A 28,000-nucleotide genomic window follows, 5' to 3' on the forward strand; every position below is an offset into this window, starting at 1 on the left:
AAACAAGAGGCCCAGAGGGCCTGTATCGCTCACCTGGTTTGTAATATCAAGTCATGTTCTGAATACAGGTTCATTGTTTCTTTTCTGAAGGAATTTGAATATTTACCTCTTATTTCCCTATTTTGGCCCCGCCCCTCCTGCCCCTGAGGGGTCAGAACCAAAATTTATACAAGTTCTGTTCCCCTTCCCCCAAGGATGTTTCTGGCCAAATTTGGTTACAATCCATGCAGAACTCTAGGACTAGTAGCGATTTATAGGATTTACCTCTATTTCCCCTATTGGACCCCGCCCCTCCTGCCCCGGGGGGATCAGAGCCAAAATTTATACAAGTTCTGTTCCCTTCCCAAGGATGATGTTTTTGAGGCCAAAATTTGGTTATAATCCTTAAAATCTAGGACAAGTAGCATTTATAGAATTTACCTCTAACATCTGTATAAGTCACGTCTTGCTTATCTCCATTCTAAGGAGAAATATCTAAGCTAAAATAACTAACAACGCAATTCTCACCCTCTACTCTTACTCGGGTGGGGGGGGGGAATGCTGAGGGGGGGATGGTAAATGAGGGGGGGGGGGGAAAAAAACCAGAACTAAACTCTAAAACAACTCAACTTATAAACAACTAACTGCTACATACCGCTACACCCACATGCTCTCTCCCTCTGAAAATACTCATAACCTTCTACTTAACTAAACATCTCCCTCTCTACTCACACTCCTTCTATATCTTACTCCTCACTATCTTACTTCTCATACTCCGATATATACTCAACAAAGACCTTCACTACAAAGCTACTCACATTAGTATCCACTCATTTCTATACATCAAAGTTCTGGGAAAATAAAATTTATCCTCCACAAACAAAACGACATACCCTCCAACTAAATAGGTGGGGTTCCTCCTAATTGGCCACACCCTTCCTGCCCCCGGGGGGACAGAGCAAAAATTTATAATAGTTCTTGTATCCCCTTCCCCCCATAGGATATTTTGAGGCCCAAATATTGGTTATACAATCCATGTAGAACTCTAGGATACAAGTAGGCGATAATTACAGAATTTACCTCTATTTTCCCCTATTGGGGGCCCCGCCCCTCCTGCCCCCCTGGGGGTCAGAGAGCCAAAATTTATATACAAGTTCTGTTCCCCTTCCCCCAAGGATGTTTGTGGGCTATCCAAGATTTGGTTACCATCCATACAGAACTCTAGGACAAGTAGCGATTTATTGGATTTACCTCTATTTTCCCTATTGGGACCCCCGCCCCTCCTGCCCCTTGGGGGTCAGAGCCAAATTTATACAAGTTCTGTTCCCCTTCCCCTAAGGATGTTCTTAGTGGCCAAATTTGGTTACAATTCATTGCAAGAACTCTATGACCTAGTTAACGATTTAAAGGAAATGTTGACGGAAAACGTCCTTTTTTGTCTACGACGGACGTACGACGGTACGTTACGGACGTTGGGACGTCTGGGGAGTTGCTCTCGTGTCTCTTGCAATTCAGCGATCCATTTATATTTACCTACTTTCCAAATCGCGCACGAAACTGATGATCTTGGACGTTACTGTTTTTCTATCAGAATTTCGTTTGTGTTTGCTTCACCCATGTTTTTGACTCCACTCAATTTGTTTACACTTTGTGCAGTGCACTTGTGAGAGGTCATCTAAAGTTCAAACACTATATCGATTACTATTTGTGTTACATTTTACAATTTCCGACCGGGCACCAGGGTTAGTAAATATATGAAAGATGGTATTTGAGCCAATTATGTAATCATTATTATTGTGAACACATTTGTTACAATTACTGATTAGATTATTACTTAGAGTTGTGTATGTAATCTTGGAACGTGCTATCAGTATGATAATCATCTTACTCAAATTTCACATGGATTTATTTAGGTTGCAAGTCCCTTTCAAAGGGGAACTCCCTGGTGGTCATAATAACAGACCATAAAGTCATGTACATATAGATAGTTACAGGTACTCACTATCTAAAATATTTAGCGAGCAATTTATTACTGAACTACTAGACCTGTATTCAATATCTGTGTAGTGATATAGTGTATTAGGTACAGTCAGTGGTGCTATCTGATAGTATAAACTCCCGTTGAGTCAACCTAAAAGGACTAATTAACTTTCATTTCTCGATAGATTGAGTAGGGTCCGCGCACATATGGAGACCTCCGCTTGTGGGATGAAATTCATGAGTGGTTCCTTAATCAGAAACTTTTCGTGTTCTCAGTACCCGGAATCGTAACGTCTCGAATGCAACTATGTAGATATACATGTATCATAATAGGTAGGTTGGAATCACAACTATACATGTTTCACGTGTGTTAATACAAAGGTTGGAAAAAGTTAACATTGTTTATGGTACTTTTACCGTACCTCTTTTCTTGAGCAATGCTTACGTGAGTATGTTAAATACAAACTATGTTGTACTTGCACATGTTTTGCACAATCTTGATGGACGTCGCTATGTTTACATGTTGTGTGTCGGTGAGCTCTCTGTGGTTGGTTCAGCATACAACATGTAGCCTAGATTCTAAATCATATTTGTATTTTTAACATCTTTGGTGGATACGCCGACAATGGATAAGATATGTAAGGACATCTATCGCTTTGACGTTTGGATAAGTTTAACCCAAAACGACATCCAACCCCCCCACCCACTCATTACTAGCACACGACAATTGCATTTTTGTTCCATCTCTGGCGGGCAGACAAAGTCCTGCTACGCTTATCTACTGTGAATCGGCAGAGAGTAGGGCCTTACAATGTACGTCTTGGGTGTTTCGAAATATCAATTGATCCGGAACTCCTACAATTGTAGCTTTACAATACTTGTATTTAGATATCTCTAATATTTATTGAAGTGTTGAGAACAACAATATAAATTAAGCTCTAAATTTTGAGAGCGGTAAACTGTTTACTGTTAGTGGGGCCTACTGCGTTTGTACATGTTCCCTCGAAACGTCGTCCGATCATTTTGAATCTCCAAAATCCGGAAATAATGACATGGAACTTGGGTTAAACTTCCGTATTTTCAGAAAAATTTTCACAACGTGAACTGATTATGTAGATATACTCAAGTGATCACGAAAATTGAAGAAACTCTCTGTTTGTCACAACTTCCTTGACACTGGCGGGTTTGAATTCGGTCTTGTCCGCGTATACAACTACGGGGTTTTATTAAATATCTGCCACGTTAATGAATGTGTGCTTAAGCGTCCGTTGAAATCATACGAAGCAAAATGTATTAAAACCAAACTGCTTGCATCATGGTGTTTTTAACTTCAGGTTTTTATACCCCGATTTATGTTCCATACCGGGAAACCCAAGATATATGCTTTCATCAGCGGAACTCATTTCCTTAAGTTATTTGTATGTTCTTGGATAAATGGCGGGAATTTCGCCATCGGTGGCTATTCCACACAACTCTGACTGTCGGAACACACAAACGATATAATTCAAATTTGTAGTCTTATAAATGTCCAACAACAACAATATGGGTGAGCTATACATTGGGTTATACATATAGTAAAGTAATGATACATGGACCGCCTTTGCGGGTCCATTCAGAATAATCGTGAATTTATAATATTAATTTATGGATTCAGAAGTGAATTTATAATATTAAAATGAAAAAAACAAGTAATTATTCTGTGTGTAAAAATGCACTAAATCTGATTGACGATTAAAATTAAAATGTTTCTAACAACATGAATAATGACACATTATCTGACCACAAATTTGGCGGCATTTCAGTATAGATCTTAATGTCGATAGGTATTCAACCCGAAATGATAAATGTATAAAAAAAAAAAAAAATAATAAATAAATAAATAATAAATTAGTAAAATCAAATAAATAAATAAAATAAATTAAATATGTGAATCAAAATTTATTTCAAAGCTTATGATTGAATATTATTTGTCTACAATATTAATGTAGAACTATATGTGTTGAAAGAAATCAAGTACATGTATGTCTCTAGTTTAAATATCGTCAAAAACAGGGACGTACGTAGATGACTTATAAATCAATTGTATATGGAAATAAGACTCATCTCAATTAAATTTTAAAAGAGGAGATCATTTCTGCAGATTAAGTAAGCCAAAATTATATATACGTAACGTAACCCCGCGGGGCCCACACCATGTGTCCACCGTTCCCCAGTCTATAACTGAGGGTCCTCCCAATCGATCCCACGTTTCCTCTCATAACCGTAACGTAAGGTGATTTTGCACAATTATTTCAACTACATTTTACAAGGCCATGGAGATTTCTTTCCTTCATTATGGCACCTTTCGCATGTTAATGAAAATCTTAATTCGTCTAGTTTCATGGGAATTGGTAAACTAACTGTTAAAACCCACCCCGGGGGGCTGCGTGACTCCAACTATTTTGACAGCGATAAATGTAAACAAAACGACCTGTGCGCCACCTATTTCAGATTCTGCCGATGACTTATGTTGCTTAGATTGGTATACGAATCAGTTGCATCTCTTCACTTTGCTTTCATTCAACACATCTTATCAGGTTGAATGGATCAATACACTCTTGAGTCTCTACATGCTCAAAAAAAATTGTTGGTTTTTAATTTTCCTCTCAATTTACGTGTCTTATCGAATCGAATCCGTAAAAATGTGTATAAACATCTACTGTGCAGGCCATTCTCTAGCTTTGAGCTTTTTTTCTTCCCCCCCATTGCTGTTCTCAGCAGGCACTCTAAGTTCAGGGGGTACGCAACCTCCTGCGCACCTTGATTCTGTCTACCTTCTCCAAGGTGTTTTTTAGGTTTTTCTAAATAAATGGGTCACAGTGATCAAGCACAAGTTCGCTAAGCTTACAACGCATGCAGTAGGCCTTGGCCGGGGACGTACAAGCAAATGTCAACAAAAAAATTGACATTGGGTACTGATATCAGCTGCCATGAGCTTCAAAACAATGACAGGTGCTTCATTATCTATTTTTATGTTGACATTTTAGGTGTATTATATAACTCGCCTTGGTCAGACCATACGAGGTTACATGTGGCGTAATTATGATAGATGTTTACAAATTTAATAGGTATCACTGATGACTCACGGTGTTATGTCCCTACCTACTGTCACCTCGGCATCCGTCCAAATAAAGTTGTACTTCGTTATCATTTAGACTCAAGCTGCATCGAGATCGTGGGCGTCCAGATCGTACCGTCCCGGGGGTAACAACCTCAGCCCGGGGGACGAGCAGCGGTGCATCCTCACCTCCTGAATCAGCCATTGCGATGTTTACAATTTTGCACACGCTCCATTTTACCGGAAGTTGAATCACGAACGCACGAGATGCCGAGATTGTTAGGGATAAATGTAAACATATAGTAAACATGCCATCATAACTTATCTAACTGCAAGCTAGAAAATAACATGTTGTTGACCGATTAAATCTGTTGACTGCTATTAAAGCTATACCGTATATCTGTAACATGTGTCATGGCTACTAAGTACGTGTATGCTACTAGTAAAGTGAAAGTAAACAAACCGAAAGTAGCACTCGAAAGAACATCTACTTGTATATAAGGATTCTAAGGATCCGTTCAGAGGTAAATCCATTACAGAAACGTAAATAAAAAACGTATATACAGCCGTCTGGATTTTCAAAATGATATTGGGGGTAATTTTACTCACTCAGCAATACTCAATAGTTGTCTGATGGGTTCATCGAATAAACTACACTAAGCCTTTTGTCAGCAACATATTCAGCTTTTAGGACTTGAAAGGAATTGAGTAAGACCACATCCGAAGAATGCTATACAGAACCAGTGACGATAGAAACGTAATATAATGTACATGTAAGTTACTGTACTGTATACATGTACATGTATTTAGTGCTAACATGGCGGAGCGTCAAGCATAGACGTTTATATAACCAGATATAGGAAAAAGTTTGCTGTTTCACAAATGACTTGAAATAATGATAAATGAAGTAAAATTATGCATGTAGGCAAAGCCTATACTGTCAAATTTGTATTAGGCACAGAATTTTATTAAAATCATTAACTATTTCTTAGAAATCATCTGATTATCATTTAGGTTCAAACAATTATCATAAAAATTCCAGGTATATATAAGATTACTGCCACCTCCAAACAATTACTTTGACCAGTGTAAATTTGCAAACTTTTCTTTAGAGTAATGAGAAGTATCCAATATTATACATGTAGTCAATAGTAATTATTCTAAAATTTAAAAAAATATGCATGTAATTGTGAACTGAAATATTTTTAGAATTGTTACAGATTGATAATCATAACAAGCACCTGCGAAGGGTATAAGACAAGTTAAAGCTTTTAAAAGTTTTATATTTTGTGTAGATTGTCAAGTCCAGTTTTCTTTATCAATATCGATATTTATATTTACATGTATACTACAGAACTAAAGATTCATTTTGTATTAAATGACAAAAATGATCTAGTCTGGCAATAAATGACATATTACCTTAGTCAATTGTGTAACAATTAATTCACATGCTTAATTTTTAATATACAGGATAGCTAATCATTGGAAAAACTTTGATGTGATAGCAGTTCTTAAATCAAAAGGACATACATGCATATGAGGAAAGGACTGGATTAAAAGAATGGACATCATAACTTATGGAAAGTAAGAGAAATTTTATACAAATGCATTGTAGATACACTACAAATGTAATCCAGTATTTTTATTAAAATGTGTTTAAAGTGAAAAATACAAGTTATGACAGCACTTTGTTGTTTTATTTGTATTCCAAACTTTATTGAGCTACATGTAGCCTGTATTCCCTTCATTTGAGTCAGTCGAAATGTCCCGGATTCCCAGCTCCTTGTCCCTTTCCTACCCAAGAAATGGAAACAGTGTCCATTGACACTGATAGTGATAGTGATAATTGTCTTTATGTAGTTCCCTTGCATCACATGTGTATACAGTAATAACTGAACAGTCTTTAAACAGAAATGCAATGTTCAGGGTTTCTTTCAAAAGAATAATATGGACAGTCTATACAAATGTATATGAATCTTTTAAAGGTATTATTGAAAGTTACACTCTGCCACCCTCGATACTCCAGGGTTTAAGCAGAAACATATATACAAAGAGATTGGCAACTCCGCCATTTTTACGATCAGCAGATGTACCTCTGTATGTGCTTTGGGGTTTTTAGATAAACTCTTAAATAGTTAAATACAGCAGAATAAACTTTGATATGTTATGAAAGTTTAGTAATTTTCAGATGGTTTGAGTACGATTTTGGAAAAGAAAAATAATATTTTAACTTATATATGAATAAAACAAAATGCACTTCCGGTTTTGAATGTCTGATTTTCGAAAAAACCAGGTAAAATTGCTTATTTTCGTGCTTTCAAAAATCATATTTCATACTATGAATTGGGAAAACTGATCACATCAAACCATGATATAATGTTTAAACACTGTGTGTTGATGCAAAAATATCATGTTTAAAAGAATACACTTAAAAGTAGTTAGCCAAGGCAAAATGCCTATAAACCGGAGGTCCCTCTGCCTGTCAACAAAGACAAGAAGGAGTTTCCAATCTCTATTTATATATGTTTCTGGTTTAAGACACAGACATCCTATCCACCCCTGAACTATCCCATTATATAAACAGGAGGCAGTTCATGAGAATAAAACTGGCCAATCACAGGTCTGCAGAGAAATCCTTTTAGATTTCAGAGAGTGAGCAATGTCCAACTTCAAAGCCACAGTCAACCACAGTGTACCATTATTAGATTATTTTGATGTACAAGATCATCAAGGATCAAATTACCTGTGTCTTCTGTTGCCTTCATTTTTGCTATGCCATAGCCTAAGGGTGGATATAATGTCAGTAGATAGTAACCCCTGGAGTATTGAGGATACACCTCTGCAGGATCATTTAGTTTTGTAAACTTAGATTAAAATATGGTGTTACAAAAATATGTTTCATATTAAGATAATTTAAGATAAACTAATAACAGATTTCTATGGAGTGGCACACATGCTTTTGAGAGCAATATTGAACATGCAACCATTGATAGTGGGGTTTTTATTCAGTTTTTATAATGGTAAAATTACTGCCCATTACCTTTATTCTCTTCTTGAGAATTAATTATTAATAAATAGATTTAACACACATAAGAAATTCTAATAATTTTATTTGCTCAAAGTTTTCAATTTTGCACAGTGCAGCACTGCAGTACAAAAAGCACTCACAGTCTGACCTGCAAACACTAGAGTTTCTTCAATATTCTCTAGATGCAAAAATATATAATTTGAGATTAATGAAATATCATTTAAATTTCTTTTCATAATTTTCCATTCAGCTTTAAGTGTTCAACAGTTTCTAGTGGATATAATGACAGTGAAAATAACCTCTGGAGTATCAAGGATGCAGTCTCCCATGTTATGAATATGTCATTGTTCTGTAGTAGAAGGGGAAATATACATGGCTAGTAAGAGGCTGAACTGAATACATCTACCACCTCAGTTAAGGTTCACTGATCTGGACCTGGACCATCCAAAAACATACAAACATTTTATTACAATAAAAAGAATAGTGATGATGCATAATTTGTGTTTTTCAGATGGAAACAGGTAATTCAAACCTTATACAGGTGAAGATTTGATTTAATGTAAAGTATATACATGTAACATGTGTATATACAAAAAAAGTCTGGAGTTATTCTTGTTTTATTGCACTGTTTAAATATTAGAGTTAAATTCTATCTTTTTTACCTCATTTAATAAATATGCTATTCACAAATAAATTTTGTTAAGGTTGACTGCTTTGCAATCTTAAGATTTAGTGGTAACTATTTTATCAAACAGCTGCAATGATATCAAAAGTCAAGTTCTGACATCTTATTCTTAATCTCTGTTAAATCTGAAAATCTTTGAAAAGAGAGTATGAAATTGCACAAAATATTAAATAAATGAAAAGCCTGAATGTCACTAGAATGACTGTTTGTTTCAATGTTAGCATATTAAAGCTTTGATCATACTCTATTGCTTTCTTATCAAAATCCAAAAAGGAAGGGATTGATCATTACATGTATTTTGCCTTATGTTTGTTTACAGATTTACATGGAGAAAATGTATTTCTTTACAAAGGCCAAATATTTCCATTACTGCAAAGAAACACAACGCGAATCTACCGCAGTCTCCAAAAACAAGCACGTATACGTACTCGGTCACACACGGAGTAGACCATGTCCTTAAATGACCCTGGCTGTTAATAGTCCATAAATTTCATACTCTCGATAAAAAAATCGGTAAAAATCATAATCTACATATTTAGTACTAAATACGTTTATAGTAAGACCAAAAATCGGTAAAAATACTCTACATATATAGTACTATGTACATAGTACTATGTAGAGTATGATTTTTAAAGATTTTTTATCTAGATCTCTAAAACATCTTAAATGGTCATAGGACAATGATATAGATTGTAACTTATTCTCAGATCCCTGTGTCTGGTGGGCCCATAATTATATAAACTGTAACTAATTCTCAGATCCCTGTGTTTGATGGGTCCATAATTATATAAACTGTAACTTATTCTCAGATCCCTGTGTTTGATGGGTCCATAATTATATAAACTGTAACTTATTCTCAGATCCCTGTGTCTTGTGGGTTCATGATTATATAAACTATAACAAATTCTCAGATCTCTGCGTCAGGTGGGTCAATAATTATACAAACTTGAACTAATTCTCAGATCCCTGTGTCTGGTGGGTCCATAATTATACAAACTGTAACTAATTCTCAGATCCCTGTGTCAGGTGTATCCATAATTATAAAAGCTGTAACTAATTCTCAGATCCTTGTGTCTGGCGGGTCCTTAATTATATAAACTGTAACTAATTTTCATATCCTTGTGTTTGGTGGGTTCATATAATTATATATAATGCAACTAATTCTCAGATCCCTGTGTCTGATGGGTCCATAATTATATAAACTGTAACAAATTCTCAGATCCCTGTGTCTGGCGGGTCCTTAATTATATAAACTGTAACTAATTTTCATATCCTTGTGTTTGGTGGGTTCATAATTATGTATACTGTAACTAATTCTCAGATCCCTGTGTCTGATGGGTCCATAATTATAAAAGCTGTAACTAATTCTCAGATCCCTGTGTCTGGCGGGTCCTTAATTATATAAACTGTAATCAATTTTCATATCGTTGTGTTTGGTGGGTTCATAATTATGTATACTGTAACTAATTCTCAGATCCCTGTGTCTGGCGGGTCTTTAATTATATATACTGTAACTAATTCTCAGATACCTGTGTCTGGCGGGTATTTAATTATATATACTGTAACTAATTCTCAGATCCCTGTGTCTGGTAGGTCCATAATTATATAAACTGTAACTAATTCTCAGATCCCTGTGTCTGGCGGGTCCTTAATTATATAAACTGTAACTAATTCTCAGATCCCTGTGTCTGGCGGGTCCTTAATTATATAAACTGTAACTAATTTTCAGATCCCTGTGTCTGGCGGGTCCATAATTATATAAACTGTAACTAATTTTCTGATCCCTGTGTTTGGTGGGTTCATATTTATATTAACTGTAACTAATTCTCAGATCCCTATGTCATCACTTGTTCATCGCTAATGCATGTAGTATTCACAGATGACTGCCCGAAAGTGTCAATAAACTATGGTGTATATATACATATTTGTTAATGTCTCAATCTATATTGCATAAAAGTACAATCCATCATTAACATAGCATGTGAATACATTCTTGTATGTTACATCATTTCAGTAAGAGTCATTCAAAACATGAATTATATAATGAGACGGTGGTTATATACTTAGTCGCAAAATCTGTATAAGATGTTTTACACGAAAATCATCAAAATCTGTATAAGATGTATTAGTAAAAGAAAATCATTTTTATCATATTATCAAGCATTTACAGTGTCTCATTTATAAACATTAGGATCACAGGGACCTGGTACGAATTTTATAATCAACCGTAGTTTTACATATGTATCATAGAACTAATATTTAGAGCCCGTTTATTAAAAAAATCATTCATTAAAAAATAGGTCGGTTTTCTCTACCGAAGAGTTCATGCATACCCTTGATAATATAATACATGTACATTCATATATAGATATATAACTACTTTTTGGTTAGACTTTCGTGCCAGGTCCCTGTGATTTGGATAACTTAAAATAAATGTCAGCTAAGTATAGCCCTGTTACGTACACTATATGGAATTAACATTACATGTAGACTATACAATACAGTAGACAAACAAAAAATGTACCGATATTACGAAAAAGATAACTTTGTACGAGTTCATTGCACGACCATGGAAACTTTTTTTTTTCTGCAACCGATCTGTTTTGGTTTTTATCATATAGAAGACATAGGAGGCCAAAGAGGTATATCAAGAACATTAAACAATGTCGTTATGAGATTAGATACCTGCCAAACGTCGACCTCAAGAAAACCAACTGCCATCTCAAATCTTATCAGATTACCATTGTCCCCTTTTCACGGATGACAGACAAAGAAAGCAATGGAAATTGTAGCCGAGATACTCTGGCCCTGACACCAGACTTAGACATTATGACAGATAGATGTCTGGTGTAACCCGAGATACTCTGGCCCTGACACCAGACTTAGACATTATGACAGATAGATGTCTGGTGTAGCCCGAAGATACTCTGGCCCTGACACCAGACTTAGACATTATGACAGATAGATGTCTGGTGTAGCCCGAGATACTCTGGCCCTGACACCAGACTTAGACATTATGACAGATAGATGTCTGGTGTAGCCCGAGATACTCTGGCCCTGACACCAGACTTAGACATTATGACAGATAGATGTCTGGTGTAGCCCGAGATACTCTGGCCCTGACACCAGACTTAGACATTATGACAGATAGATGTCTGGTGTAGCCCGAGATACTCTGGCCCTGACACCAGACTTAGACATTATGACAGATAGATGTCTGGTGTAGCCCGAGATACTCTGGCCCTGACACCAGACTTAGACATTATGACAGATAGATGTCTGGTGTAGCCCGAGATACTCTGGCCCTGACACCAGACTTAGACATTATGACAGATAGATGTCTGGTGTAGCCCGAGATACTCTGGCCCTGACACCAGACTTAGACATTATGACAGATAGATGTCTGGTGTAGCCCGAGATACTCTGGCCCTGACACCAGACTTAGACATTATGACAGATAGATGTCTGGTGTAGCCCGAGATACTCTGGCCCTGACACTAGACTTAGACATTATGACAGATAGATGTCTGGTGTAGCCCGAGATACTCTGGCCCTGACACCAGACTTAGACATTATGACAGATAGATGTCTGGTGTAGCCCGAGATACTCTGGCCCTGACACCAGACTTAGACATTATGACAGATAGATGTCTGGTGTAGCCCGAGATACTCTGGCCCTGACACCAGACTTAGACATTATGACAGATAGATGTCTGGTGTAGCCGAGATACTCTGGCCCTGACACCAGACTTAGACATTATGACAGATAGATGTCTGGTGTAGCCCGAGATACTCTGGCCCTGACACCAGACTTAGACATTATGACAGATAGATGTCTGGTGTAGCCGAGATACTCTGGCCCTGACACCAGACTTAGACATTATGACAGATAGATGTCTGGTGTAGCCCGAGATACTCTGGCCCTGACACCAGACTTAGACATTATGACAGATAGATGTCTGGTGTAGCCCGAGATATTCTGGCCTGACACCAGACTTAGACATTATGACAGATAGATGTCTGGTGTAGCCCGAGATACTCTGGCCCTGACACCAGACTTAGACATTATGACAGATAGATGTCTGGTGTAGCCCGAGATACTCTGGCCCTGACACCAGACTTAGACATTATGACAGATAGATGTCTGGTGTAGCCCGAGATACTCTGGCCCTGACACCAGACTTAGACATTATGACAGATAGATGTCTGGTGTAGCCCGAGATACTCTGGCCCTGACACCAGACTTAGACATTATGACAGATAGATGTCTGGTGTAACCCGAGATACTCTGGCCCTGACACCAGACTTAGACATTATGACAGATAGATGTCTGGTGTAGCCCGAGATACTCTGGCCCTGACACCAGACTTAGACATTATGACAGATAGATGTCTGGTGTAGCCCGAGATACTCTGGCCCTGACACCAGACTTAGACATTATGACAGATAGATGTCTGGTGTAGCCCGAGATACTCTGGCCCTGACACCAGACTTAGACATTATGACAGATAGATGTCTGGTGTAGCCCGAGATACTCTGGCCCTGACACTAGACTCAGACATTATGACAGATAGATGTCTGGTGTAGCCCGAGATACTCTGGCCCTGACACCAGACTTAGACATTATGACAGATAGATGTCTGGTGTAGCCCGAGATATTCTGGCTCTGACACCAGACTTAGACATTATGACAGATAGATGTCTGGTGTAGCCCGAGATACTCTGGCCCTGACACTAGACTCAGACATTATGACAGATAGATGTCTGGTGTAGCACGAGATACTCAGGCCCTGACACTAGACTCGGACATTATGACAGATAGATGTCTGGTGTAGCTCGAGATACTCTGGCCCTGACACCAGACTTAGACATTATGACAGATAGATGTCTGGTGTAGCCTGAGATACTCTGGCCCTGACACCAGACTCAGACATTATGACAGATAGATGTCTGGTGTAGCCCGAGATACTCTGGCCCTGACACCAGACTTAGACATTATGACAGATAGATGTCTGGTGTAGCCCGAGATACTCTGGCCCTGACACCAGACTTAGACATTATGACAGATAGATGTCTGGTGTAGCCCGAGATACTCTGGCCCTGACACCAGACTTAGACATTATGACAGATAGATGTCTGGTGTAGCCCGAGATACTCTGGCCCTGACACCAGACTTAGACATTATGACAGATAGATGTCTGGTGTAGCCCGAGATACTCTGGCCCTGACACCAGACTTAGACATTATGACAGATAGATGTCTGGTGTAGCCGAGATACTCTGGCCCTGACACCAGACTTAGACATTATGACAGATAGATGTCTGGTGTAGCCGAGATACTCTGGCCCTGACACTAGACTTAGACATTATGATAGATAAATGTCTGACAGTGTAATGCATGTCGGTGTCTGAACTAGAGTGTCTCGAGCAATGGATGTTGGTGAAGTATAATCCCTAAGGCACACTTGGACAATTAAAGATAAATTGTAAAGGTATAAAAGCATCATTTTATTAATATGAAAAGAGTTAATCTACAAATCTGAAATCAGTGTATTGAATATTTATGTACCAGTGTTAATTGGTCAAAGAAGCAATATCACAGGTTGCATTCCAGATAACACTCGATCTCTATAAACAAATGTCTGTATGTTACGAGTGTTGATACATATATTTAGAAAAATATATAAGTCAAGGAAAATTCATGATATTTGTAGAAAGTGATAATAATACCATGATCATTAATCATCTCCTGAAGGGATTTCAGTTTTACTTATAACATATAGTCCAGGGATGGATATAACGGCAGTGATGGTAACCCCTTGAGTATCGAGGATGTAACGACAGTGATAGTAACCCCTGAAGTATCGAGTATATAACAACAGTGATAGTAACCCCTTGAGTATCGAGGATGTAACGACAGTGATAGTAACCCCTTGAGTATGGAGGATATAACGACAGTGATAATAACCCTAAGAATATCGAGGATACAACGACAGTGATTGTAAACCCTTAGAGTATCGAGGATGTAACGACAGTGATAATAACCCTAAGAACATCGAGGATACAACGACAGTGATTGTAACCCTTAGAGCATCGAGGATGTAATGACAGTGATGGTAACCCCTGAAGTATCGAGGATGTAACGACAGTGATAGTAACCCCTGAAGTATCGAGGTTGTAACGACAGTGATAGTAACCCCTGAAGTATCGAGTATATAACAACAGTGATAGTAACCCCTTGAGTATGGAGAATGTAATGACAGTGATAGTAACCCTTAAAGTATGGAGGATGTACGGCAGTGATAGTAACCTTTAGAGTATCGAGGATGTAATGACAGTGATGGTAACCCCTGAAGTATCGAGGATGTAACGACAGTGATAGTAACCCCTTGAGTATCGAGAACGAAACGACAGTGATAGTAACCCTTAGAGTAACGAGGATGTAACGACAATGATATCAAACCCGGGAATATCTAGTATATAGCGACAGCGATAGTAACCCATGGAATATTGAGGACAACATCTCTCAAACTTGTAACATATGTACAATGCTCTATCACCTGCAAAACTGATTGCTTTTAAAGCAGTATCATGTACAGTAGCCTGATAGGTTTCATATTCAGCTGATGGTACATGTACTTTCCCTATCAATTCCATCATCTGATTGCTATCATATTTGCAACATATGCTTACCGTATGAATGTGCAGGTTTTACTTGGAAAATGCCTGCTTCTCACATGAAAAGAGAAATAATTTCTAGTTGAGTTGTTTTACATGGTTATAGCATCCTCGATAATCCAGGGGTTACTATATAACTGACGTTATATCTACATCCGGGCTATCTCATAGTAAACCGAAGGCAACAGAAGACACAGGTAATTTGATCTTTTGATGCACTGTGGTCGATGAAACCTACAGAAAAGGTTTAGTGTGTCCCATGTTACCCTCGATACCCCAGGGGTTACTATCACTGACGTTATATCCATCTCAGGACTATCTCTTAATGAAACTGAAGGCTGTTCAGAAGAAAAAAGACTTGACCAATCACATGATGAGGAGAGATAGAAAATATTGTAGTACTACAACAATCATGTTGCTTTAAATAGTATTCTTAATTTTTTTCAAACAGTTTTAACAGCAAAATCTAGTGCAGGTAGACTGGGTTTTTTTTATTGTCGCCATCTTACCACACAGAGTCACGGCAGTAGCAGCAAAAAGCACAACACTCGAAGACTTCAATCTCATACACATTCCATGAAGCCTATACAACCAACTAAGATTTACCTCTTTTTTATTCTGTATCTTACCGACTACACAAAAAATTCTTTCACTCTACATAGCCGTCACATGCCGCTGACGACAACAATCGCCAGTATTAACGGACTAATTGGAAAACCAAGAAAACGTGTAGAAGAATAGAAGAATAGAAGAATTTGATATCACGCGAAGAGATGCATGAAAATTAGGTAAAACATGACTTGTTAATCACATCATTTTCACTTGAATTCAATAGCCTGATATAAAGTTACAGAAACAAAAACAAGTTCAAAATTCCTTGTGTAAATATAGGATCTGATATCATTTTTCATTCTAATTTCATGAAACAAATTCTAGATGTATTATTTTTATGAGTATTAAAACTTCGAAACTTCATGTACTTTGATTTTTTAAAAATATATCCTTTAAGAAATGATTACAAATTCCTATAGGGAAAGCCAATGAAAAGCGCTACTGGTCGATTTACACTTGTAACATATTGAAATATGGAGGAAAAAAATAACGAAAAATAATACAGGTGCGAGTTATTTGATAACAAGTGATTGATTGATAGAGCTATGTATAAAGCAATAAAGGTGTTTTTTCGCTGCTTTGTGGCGTGTTAAAATTACCGTAATGTGACACGAAACACTGTGGGAATTTGCATTAAATAGCCATCTTTTTTAGGAAAATATGACACGTGTAGTGTTTACAGTAAGCTGATGAATGTTAAAGCTCTATGAAATCATCAAACTCATTTTACATTGACATTTTCAAATTCCTTAGCCATTTCAGTTTACTGTAGGACTGTGAAGCATGTTTTGGCTATTGGCATTAAGAATATGATAATGTTGACGTCACGATCCTTTGCTTAATTTGATTTTGATATGTTCATAATTACTTTTTAGATATGAATTTTGAAGCAAAATTGACCAAATCATTAGGAAGACTGGTAACTTGGAATACAACATACCTGAGTGTCTTCATTTGAAAATTGAACAAAGACAGCTTGTTGTAATCGAAGACATTTTTTCACTCATGCGAAAATATGCTTATATGACACGAACTGTACAACGGGACAATGAAAGAAGACAAATAACTCTTTGGCGAGGGGCAACTGAAGGCCGGATCTACGTACAATCCCGGAAACCACAGTGTCTAAACTCCACTACGCTCCACAACCTACACCCCCGGAAACCACAGTGTCTAAACTCTACTACGCTCCACAACCTACACCCCCGGAAACCACAGTGTCTAAACCCCACTACGCCCCACAACCTACACACACAGAAACCACAGTGTCTAAACTCCACTACGCTCTACAACCTACACACCCAGAAACCACAGTGTCTAAACTCCACTACGCTCCACAACCTACACCCCCGGAAACCACAGTGTCTAAACTCCACTACGCTCCACAACCTACACCCCCGGAAACCACAGTGTCTAAACTCTACTACGCTCCACAACCTACACCCCCGGAAACCACAGTGTCTAAACTCTACTACGCTCCACAACCTACATCCCGGAAACCACAGTGTCTAAACTCCACTACGCTCCAAAACCTACACCCCCGGAAACCACAGTGTCTAAACTCTACTACGCTCCACAACCTACACCCCGGAAACCACAGTGTCTAAACTCCACTACGCTCCACAACCTACACCCCCAGAAACCACAATGTCTAAACTCCACTACGCTCCTCAACCTACACACCCAGAAACCACAGTGTCTAAACTCTACTACGCTCCACAACCTACACCCCCGAAAACCACAGTGTCTAAACTCCACTATGCTCCACAACCTACACCCCCGAAAACCACAGTGTCTAAACTCACACTACGCTCCACAACCTACACCCCCGAAAACCACAGTGTCTAAACTCCACTACGCTCCACAACATACACCCCGGAAACCACAGTGTCTATACTCCACTACGCTTCACAACCTACACCCCCGGAAACCACAGTGTCTAAACTCCAGTACGCTCCACAACCTACACCCCCGGAAACCACAGTGTCTAAACTCCACTACGCTCCACAACCTACATCCCCGGAAACCACAGTGTCTATACTCCACTACGCTCCACAACCTACACCCCCGGAAACCACAGTGACTAAACTCTACTACGCTCCACAACCTACACCCCCGAAAACCACAGTGTCTAAACTCTACTACGCTCCACAACCTACACCCCCGGAAACCACAGTGTCTAAACTCCACTACGCTCCACAACTACACCCCCGAAAACCACAGTGTCTAAACTCCACTACGCTCCACAACCTTCACCCCCCAGAAACCACAGTGTCTAAACTCCACTACGCTCCGCAACCTACACCCCCGGAAACCACAGTGTCTAAACTCTACTACGCTCCACAACCTACACCCCCGGAAACCACATTGTCTAAACTCTACTACGCTCCACAACCTACACACCCAGAAACCACAGTGTCTAAACTCTACTACGCTCCACAACCTACACCCCCGGAAACCACAGTGTCTAAACTCCACTACGCTCCACAACCTACACCCCTGGAAACCACAGTGTCTAAACTCAACTACGCTCCTCAACCTACACCCCCGGAAACCACAGTGTCTAAACTCCACTACGCTCCACAACCTACATCTCCGGAAACCACAGTGTCTAAACTCCACTACGCTCCACAACCTACACCCCCGAAAACCACAGTGTCTAAACTCAACTACGCTCCACAACCTACACGCCCGAAATCCACAGTGTCTAAACTCCACTACGCTCCACAACCTACATCCCCGGAAACCACAGTGTCTAAACTCCACTACGCTCCACAACCTACACCCCCGGAAACCACAGTGTCTAAACTCCACTACGCTCCACAACCTACACCCCCGGAAACCACAGTGTCTAAACTCTACTACGCTCCACAACCTACACCCCCGGAAACCACAGTGTCTAAACTCAACTACCTTCGACGACCTAGTGTGGGTACCCGACGATGGACGTAAATGTAATATCCCTAAACAGTAAATTACATGTAAAGCTTATGTTTGAAATCAACATAGCACAATTCCCTGAAACCGTCACTTAATGACTTATGAATTTAGCAAGGTATATACAGGAGAAAAACTCAACATTAAGCGTTTAATCTTTTAACACGATACATCGACGGACATTAAACAGTTAAAGACATCAATTTTGCATAACATGTATAGAAATTCAAATTATACACGTTTTAAGAAGATTAAGAAGGTTGCAATTTTACACAATATTGTGAAAATATGTATTTATTTACAGCTGGATATATCATTAGAAAAATAATTAAAAACTTTTTTGCGCCATAATATGATAGTACGATTAGTCAGGAATTGTAACTAGAAACATATGTCCCCTTTCAAAGGCCCACTAGCTTCCCTGAGCAAAACATAAAGGCTTCTTAAAAACATTAATAACATCAGAAAATATATACTGATGGCCTAAGATGAGGTTACAATACCAAAGATATGCAAGATTTCCTGCGTAATATATAACGGTGGAGAGTCATTTCGCTATCTTGCTGTCTGGCACGGTAATAATCAACTATCGCGCGGTATTTAGGACGACGGCGGGAAACATTACACGACCCGCGTTATGAAAATTTACATTTTATTCGTTTTAATCAAATTGTTCAAAATGTGCTGACACGTGTAGTATAAACGGTAAGTTAATACCTCTACAAAATTATCGATCTCGTTTTACATTCCCATTTTAAAAATTACGAGCCGTTCGGAAAGGTATTGGGCCTTCAAATATGACAGACAGCTGGGATACTGTAAACCGATTTAAAACCTTGAGGTATTTTGTATTTTGTAACTACATTGTATGAACCAAGGATACCTCACCCCCAGGGCCCAGTTTCATGAACATTCCTTAACTTTGATGAATTCCTTAACTTAACACTCTCGATAGGGTATCATTACAGAAGTTAAGGAAAATCCCTTCAGTTAAGGATCCTTCCTTAAAATCTGTAATGATTTCATATGGAGAATTTTAAGTTAAGGAATTCTTTAAAGTTAAGGAATGTTCACGAAAGTGGGCCCAGGAAACATATGATTCTTCAACGATTCCTCGTTAAAATTATATATATTTCGGTCTTAGTGTTGACTTCATTTTGAGTTTTGATTGCAAGGTCGGTCGTTACTTTTGGCGTAGAAAAAGTAGATTCTATTTAAAGTGTTCTTCATATTTTTGTCCGCCTCTCTAAGTTTTAAACTTTCGATATTTACCGACTTTTGTAAAGTTTGTATTCTCAAAGTTATTAAACAATTGAAATAAAATATTGATTTTTAGCGTGTACACGTTTAAAATAGCTCGGAAGTATCCGAACTTGTCCGATCTATTCCGATCTGTACGGGTAATGCCGATATTGACCACGTGGTACGGCTCGGGAGGTTCCAATCTATACGGGTATCGCCGATGTCGACCACGTGATGCAACTCGGTTTTCCGATATTATCCGAAAGTTTGAAACATGGCGTTGACTGTGGCCGGTCTTTCAAAATGTGTGCTATTTCCTGCGACATTTACCGCTATGTCAATAGTATATTGGTGTTTGTATGGATTTGAACCATCACATATAAGCATCCATATTCACACATTATATATTTTATGAGAGTTTACAAGTGATGGTGAAAAGTACAAGAAATACACATTTAAGTTATTCTAATAAACCTATTGCAATTCATGCTTTGATGATGGAAATTTACCAGTAATGCATTTGTACATACGTTTACATGTTTTAATACATTAAATGGTTATGCTACACTGAATTGGGCCGTTTCAAAGGTCTACAATAATATTTTGACGAAAGAAATCTTCCATCTTTCAACCCTTTCACAAACTGGCGACATAAATTTGTCCACAAAGTAATTTTACCAAAATAAAACCATCATAATTACACAAAATATGATTCATGGAGAAAATAGGAAGATGGAAATTATAATAAAAACAATTTAAAAATGTAAAAAAAAAAAAACCAACACCCCAGCAACCCTTTTGAGGTGGAAATTACTTGTACAACAGCATCATTATGGTTTTCACTATAACTATGAACATCAAATCCTTATTATTCATAAAGAATTTATATTAGATCTGGTGGTAAATTATGTGTCTGACAAAAAACTCAAAAACGCGTACTGTTCACGAATTGTAAAATATGCGTCTGGCAAGACAAACATTTTAGAAACAAGTTACATTATGTACAGTAAATTGAGCTGAAAACTATAATTAAATGATTCAAATTTTACTGTGTTTTCCAATTGATATATTTTGAACCTGAATTTATTCTGGCATTCCAAATTTTTTACATCATTGCTTAACATAGTGGACTAGATCTACATGTGAAGAAAACCAATCAAGCTAACCGGTGGCCCGTAGAAATCCTATCCTCATGCGCTCAATCGGATACATAAGGGCTAATTTCGAAGGTACTTTTTTATTCAGTTAATTTGATTGCCCTAAAATACTATTGCATTACGAATAGCAATACTTTTGCGTGTGAACGCAACTCTATTGCGTGTAAATGCATTAATTTATTGTTGTTCGCAATGTCCTTTCGCAGCCACCGTACACAACTATCTCTCCATGGATTAAAAAGTACTCTCCACAAGGTCAACGGGTTAGTAAAACGACTCGGATATGACATTGGCCTGTACTAATACCATGTGGTCTTCTGATGTACATATAATGATACTGTATAGCATTTTACTAGTTTTTGCCAATCGTATTCTCACTAAGGATACCACCCCTTCACTATCAATCTTAAGTCGAAAGTACCGTGACAGCCTATTTGATGGCCATTTCGCAGGATCAAAAGGACGATCAGCATTTGTTTTTCTGCCAGCTTCAATACACTTTGCGACGTCAGAAACACCACCAACTGACAAACACACTTAAGGAGTGTTATGTGACATAAGATGTGTACTCCGCCGCAAATATCGAATGAACAAATCGCAATAAGCTATATTCATATGTACATCACGTACATGTTGTAGAAGAAAATCATGGAGACTATCCATAAACAAAATTAATCTGTAAGTGACTGAACATTATGTCACTAATTAAACACCTACGTGTTCTTTAGCGCAATTAAATTTTCGCGCAGTTCAGCGCACATGATGAACTGGCGCAACCATCACCCATATAACAATTTACTGAAAATCAAATTAGCACAACCATATTTTATCACAGCATTTGTCTCGCAAAAAAAAAACCCAAAAAAACCAACCGCTAAAATGATATTAGATAAAGTAATAATTTCATATTTAACAAGTAGTAAAAGCAAACAGGTCACGGCTGTTGTCTCAAAATAATCATGTCTTGCGTTCAATAAGATCTTACAAAAAAAAAAAAAAATGATCTATTTTTCCCACAATAATCAACTTATGCGATATTATTATAATAAAAATGATCATATTATACAAAAGTTAATAAAACCATTATAATTAAAAAAACAAAAAAAAATGTTAACAGCGCAATGTAAAGAGAATTAGCTCTTAGGTTTAGAATACATATGGCGGTCTCCCGTTTGCGGGACCTTTATCAAAAGTTGGTTATTAAACAAAAAAAAAAAAAGAAAATGTAGTTTTTTTTGTTGTTTGTTGATTCGGTTGTAAAAAAAAAAAAAAAACAAAAAGTTGGTTATGAAATACATTTAGTCAAAACATCTAAAACATTTAGCCTCTACTCTTATATAGACACATGGATGGCTACAGGTGATAATTCACACGCAAACCGGCTTTTTCAGCTAAAATTTTGACAGCCGGGGACACGAAAACAATGGTGACCGCTGTACGGTGCCAAAAGGGAGTAAAAAACATATTCTATGACAATAAGATAGGTTCCGCCACTATCACTTAAAGTAATCTTTCACATTTAGTGTGATTTTTCCTTTGATTAACAATTTTCAAGATGACCGAAACATACGGAAGTTTATTCCCTTTTTAATTTCATAACGTGTCGGTCAGAACGATTTATTGACTTCAAATATATTCGCATGGCTAATTGATAAGCGACACATTTTTCAAAAAAAAAAAAAAAAAAAAAAAAAAAAAAAAAAAAAAAAAAAAATACAAAAAAAAAAAAAAAAAAAAATAAAATTTAAATGAAAATGTGTTAACACACTGATAAATATCTTGCGTACTATACACAATTTACCTTACTTCCAGATGAACGTTCAGCATTCTTTTATAATGTCTGCTTATTTATTATCCGAAATTTAGCATAATGATTATATGATCACGTTTTGAAGAGCAGCTTAAGACACAGGTGGGAAAATCATCAAACGACATCTTCAATTTATTTCACGCTGTTGTAAGTATAACGGGTAATTTGGGGTGGGATGTTTATGAGGGCTCCCTCTGCGTTTATTTATTTTAAAGAGTTTTACGTAAGTGTTCGACAGTTCTGCGTACGAGCCCCTCTGTGTTGTCACCGAAATATAGATACACGGCAGGTAATCGATTACCACCTGTTAGGTATAATTAATCAATGAAGTGGTGCCCCCCCCCCCCCCCCCCCCCCCCCCCCCCCCCCCCCCCCCCCCCCCCCCCCCCCCTCCAAGTGTACTGACGGCAGCGCGAAACATGCAGAGGAAATTATGGAAATACATAATAAATATATGACTGGATATCATATATGATAGACAAGATTCTTTTTTAACTTTATTCATTTACAAATTTATTAAAGTCGGATTCCATTTACTTGTGTATAGTTTAAGATAATCTAACATTTCGGGGTTTTAATACAATAACACCACGTAAGGATGTGCAAGGACTGTCAAATTTGTTAAATTGACGTCAGTATTTATTATAAATATTCTCTGAGATTCATGGTTTGATTTTAAGTAACATAGAAGACCTCTGGGGATGGGTCAAATTTTTATGTTATATATTTCATGTAGACGCCTTTATTAACGTTTTCGGTTTTGTGTCACCTATACGATATGTCTGTAATGTTCACTATATCTTTTTTCTGTTGAAGTTTGTAGAATCACTGTGTAGAATTCCCGAGTAAAATGGCAAATTGTACAAAACTGGGATTTTGTACATGTGCATTCTACACATTTTACTTTGAAGTGTAGACTGTCAAGAGCAAACTGGTTTTTTTACATGTACATTTTACACATTAACAAATTGGCATTTTGTACATGTACATTCTACACATGTAACTTTGGAGTATAGAATGTCAGAAAAGCAAACTACATGTACATTTTGCACAATACAAATTGTGAGTAGAATGCCGGCTGGTACATGTATGGGCCATCGTAAAAAAATACCCTTCTTATAACTTAGACTCATACCTCACAATCAATATATATACAATGTATATATAGAGAATACATGGTTAGTATCCTACAATACAAGGTTTATTTTGGTGCGAGACTTAGGAAAGTCAAGATGACGAGTCATCTCGATCGGCTTTCCGTGTCGAGCACCAAATAAACCTTGCATTGTAAGATACTATCCGTGTATTCTGTTTATCCTGCAACTACTATGGCATTCAAAACGCAGAAATTTGCCAGTTATTTACTTGGTTTCGCCCGAAGCGAGACGTATCTTTGATGCGGAGGAAGATTCATTCATTAAACCGAATGAGTGTGCACTCCTTTTTACTGTCGTGGGAAATATATAAGCGCATTCGCAAATAGTACCAGTAAGACAGTGGTCCTAATACGCTGCCGTAAATAAAAGCACTCTTTGTGTTTTTATAATATAGGCCTTTGTTATAATATTTCAATATTTCGATTTTAATGCGTGGAAAATTGTGTTACAACAAACGTTATGTTTTATCAATAGTTAATCAATTAATTTTTAAAAGTAAAACAATGAATTTACGGGATTTTCTACAGTTTAAATGCCAAATACAGTAATCTAAATTAATGGTTAAGAAGCAAAATATACTACATTAAATATACAATATTAAGAAAGTAAACACAAAACCACTTAATGACTTATTACAAAGAATGTTAATATGAAATAATTGCATCTCCGACATTTTAAATAGCCAAACAGGATGATGATTTAAATTGTGTAGGTAATTTGTATAATATATCTTTTTATTGGTTTGTAACGATATAGTACATGCAAGTTACATGTAACGCTAGACTACTTTGGCTTTGTTTTTTGCATACGAAATGAAATGAACATATCAGTATCGTCTATAGTAGGCCGAGTTCGTAATAGGCCGAGTCTGTATTGGTCCGAGTTCGCAATAGTCCGAGTTCGGTATGGTCCGAGATCTCCCGTAACGGAAAGAACATCTACTTGTATATAAGGATTCTAAGGATCCGTTCAGAGTAAATCCATTACAGAAACGTAAATAAAAAAACGGTATATACAGCCGTCTGGATTTTCAAATAAATATTGGTGTAATTTTACTCACTCAATACTCAATAGATGATTTGCATTTCTCAATGATATAAGCGGCAAATTTGTAATGACGTAAGGAACACCTGACAAAATCGCGTGCCTAACAGCTGTTGTCAAAATGGCGAAGCACTGTCGTTTGGACAACTTACGAAGCGACAATCGCTTGAAGAATTTGGATTTTATGTAAAGCGTGATATTACATATTTTCCTCAGTGTAAAATATATGAAGATTGATGCAGATTATGCATGGATATTCTTATACGGGCGAAAAAACTAGTGTTGGCAATGTAAACAATCGCACGTTCAACAGGTCAATGTACAGCTGATACGTCTGCAGCATGCATGTTGTCTGATGGTTCATCGAATAACTACACTAACCCTTTGTCAGCAACATGTTCAGCTTTTAGGACTTGAAAGGAATTGAGTAAGACCACATCCGAAGAATGCTATACAGAACCAGTGACGAAGAAACGTAATATAATGTACATGTAAGTTACTGTACTGTATACATGTACATGTATTTAGTGCTAACATGGCGGAGGCGTCAAGCATAGACGTTTATAACCAGATATAGGAAAAAGTTTGCTGTTTCACAAATGACTTGAAATATGATAAATGAAGTAAATTATGCATGTAGGCAAGCCTATACTGTCAAATTTGTATTAGGCATAGAATTTTATTAAATCATTAACTATTTCTTAGAAATCATCTGATTATCATTTAGGTTCAAACAATTATCATAAAAATTCCAGGTAAATATAAGATACTGCCACCTCCAAACAATTACTTTGACCAGTGTAAATTCCAAACTTTTCTTAGAGTAATGAGAAGTATCCAATATTATACATGTAGTCAATAGTAATTATTTAAAATTCAAAAAAAAATATGCATGTAATTGTGACAGAAATATTTTATATTGTTACAGATGAAACATAAAAGCACCTGCAAGAGTATAAGACAAGTTAAAGCTTTTAAAGTTTAATATTTTGTGTAGATTGTCAAGTCCAGTTTTTTTATCAATAACAATATTATATTTACATGTATACTACAGAACTAAAGATCATTTGTATTAAATGACAAATGATCTTCTGGCAATAAATGACATATTACCTTAGTCAATGTGTAACAATTAATCACATGCTTATTTTTAATTACAGGAAGCTAATCATGGAAAACTTTGATGTGATAGCAGTTCTTAAATCAAAAGGACATACATGCATATGAGGAAAGGACTGGATTAAAAGAATGGACATCATAACTTATGGAAAGAGAGAAATTTTATACAAATGCATTGTAGATACACTACAAATGTAATCCAGTATTTTTATTAAAATGTGTTTAAAGTGAAAAATACAAGTTATGACAGCACTTTGTTGTTTTATTTGTATTCCAAACTTTATGAGCTACATGTAGCCTGTATTCCCTTCATTTGAGTCAGTCGAAATGTCCCGGATTCCAGCTCCTTGTCCCTTTCCTACCCAAGAAATGGAAACAGTGTCCATTGACACTGATAGTGATAGTGATAATTGTCTTTATGTAGTTCCCTTGCATCAGATGTGTATACAGTAATAACTGAACAGTCTTTAAACAGAAATGCAATGTTCAGGGTTTCTTTCAAAAGAATAATATGGACAGTCTATACAAATGTATATGAATCTTTTAAAGGTATTATTGAAAGTTACACTCTGCCACCCTCGATACTCCAGGGTTTAAGCAGAAACATATATACAAAGAGATTGGCAACTCCGCCATTTTTACGATCAGCAGATGTACCTCTGTATGTGCTTTGGGGTTTTTAGATAAACTCTTAAATAGTTAAATACAGCAGAATAACTTTGATATGTTATGAAAGTTTAGTAATTTTCAGATGGTTTGAGTACGATTTTGGAAAAGAAAAATAATATTTTAACTTATATATGAATAAAACAAAATGCACTTCCGGTTTTGAATGTCTGATTTTCGAAAAACCAGGTAAAATTGCTTATTTTCGTGCTTTCAAAAATCATATTTCATACCATGAATTGGGAAAACTGATCACATCAAACCATGATATAATGTTTAAACTGTGTGTTGATGCAAAAATATCATGTTTAAAAGAATACACTTAAAAGTAGTTAGCCAAGGCAAAATGCCTATAAACCGGAGGTCCCTCTGCCTGTCAACAAAGACAAAGAAGGAGTTTCCAATCTCTATTTATATATGTTTCTGGTTTAAGACACAGACATCCTATCCACCCCTGAACTATCCCATTATAAACAGGAGGCAGTTCATGAGAATAAAACTGGCCAATCACAGGTCTGCAGAGAAATCCTTTTAGATTTCAGAGAGTGAGCAATGTCCAACTTCAAAGCCACAGTCAACCACAGTGTACCATTATTAGATTATTTTGATGTACAAGATCATCAAGGATCAAATTACCTGTGTCTTCTGTTGCCTTCATTTTTGCTATGCCATAGCCTAAGGGTGGATATAATGTCAGTAGATAGTAACCCCTGGAGTATTGAGGATACACCTCTGCAGGATCATTTAGTTTTGTAAACTTAGATTAAAATATGGTGTTACAAAATATGTTTCATATTAAGATAATTTAAG

At 37.0% G+C, this 28,000-nt stretch overlaps 3 protein-coding genes and 1 long non-coding RNA gene across 4 annotated transcripts in view; 3 read left to right on the top strand and 1 right to left on the bottom strand.

The window, feature by feature from the left end:
* Positions 1-5,337, bottom strand: part of LOC138309794 (proton-coupled zinc antiporter SLC30A2-like) — a 33,539-nt gene extending 28,202 nt beyond the window's left edge. The window contains exon 1 of the mRNA XM_069251005.1: positions 5,101-5,337. Within this exon, the coding sequence (XP_069107106.1) occupies positions 5,101-5,261 (161 nt within the window). The 5' untranslated portion in view covers positions 5,262-5,337. The remainder of the gene's footprint in view (positions 1-5,100) is intronic.
* Positions 5,338-15,012: 9,675 nt separating this feature from the next.
* On the top strand, positions 15,013-17,665 carry LOC138308600 (putative protein FAM47C). Its single transcript, XM_069249646.1, has 2 exons — positions 15,013-15,073; positions 17,181-17,665. Exons 1-2 carry the CDS (start codon positions 15,013-15,015, stop codon positions 17,663-17,665), a joined length of 546 nt encoding a protein of 181 aa, XP_069105747.1.
* Positions 17,666-17,705: 40 nt separating this feature from the next.
* LOC138308601 (putative protein FAM47C) lies at positions 17,706-19,010 on the top strand. The gene is made up of 2 exons (XM_069249647.1): positions 17,706-17,898; positions 17,947-19,010. Exons 1-2 carry the CDS (start codon positions 17,706-17,708, stop codon positions 19,008-19,010), a joined length of 1,257 nt encoding a protein of 418 aa, XP_069105748.1.
* A 6,430-nt stretch (positions 19,011-25,440) lies between these two features.
* LOC138309258 (uncharacterized) lies at positions 25,441-26,776 on the top strand. Its single transcript, XR_011206229.1, has 2 exons — positions 25,441-25,896; positions 26,566-26,776. It is a non-coding gene; the product is annotated as an uncharacterized lncRNA (long non-coding RNA).
* The last annotated feature ends 1,224 nt before the right edge of the window (positions 26,777-28,000 follow it).

The sequence above is a fragment of the Argopecten irradians genome, chromosome 15 (assembly GCF_041381155.1).
Source record: "Argopecten irradians isolate NY chromosome 15, Ai_NY, whole genome shotgun sequence".
NCBI lineage: Eukaryota > Metazoa > Mollusca > Bivalvia > Pectinida > Pectinidae > Argopecten > Argopecten irradians.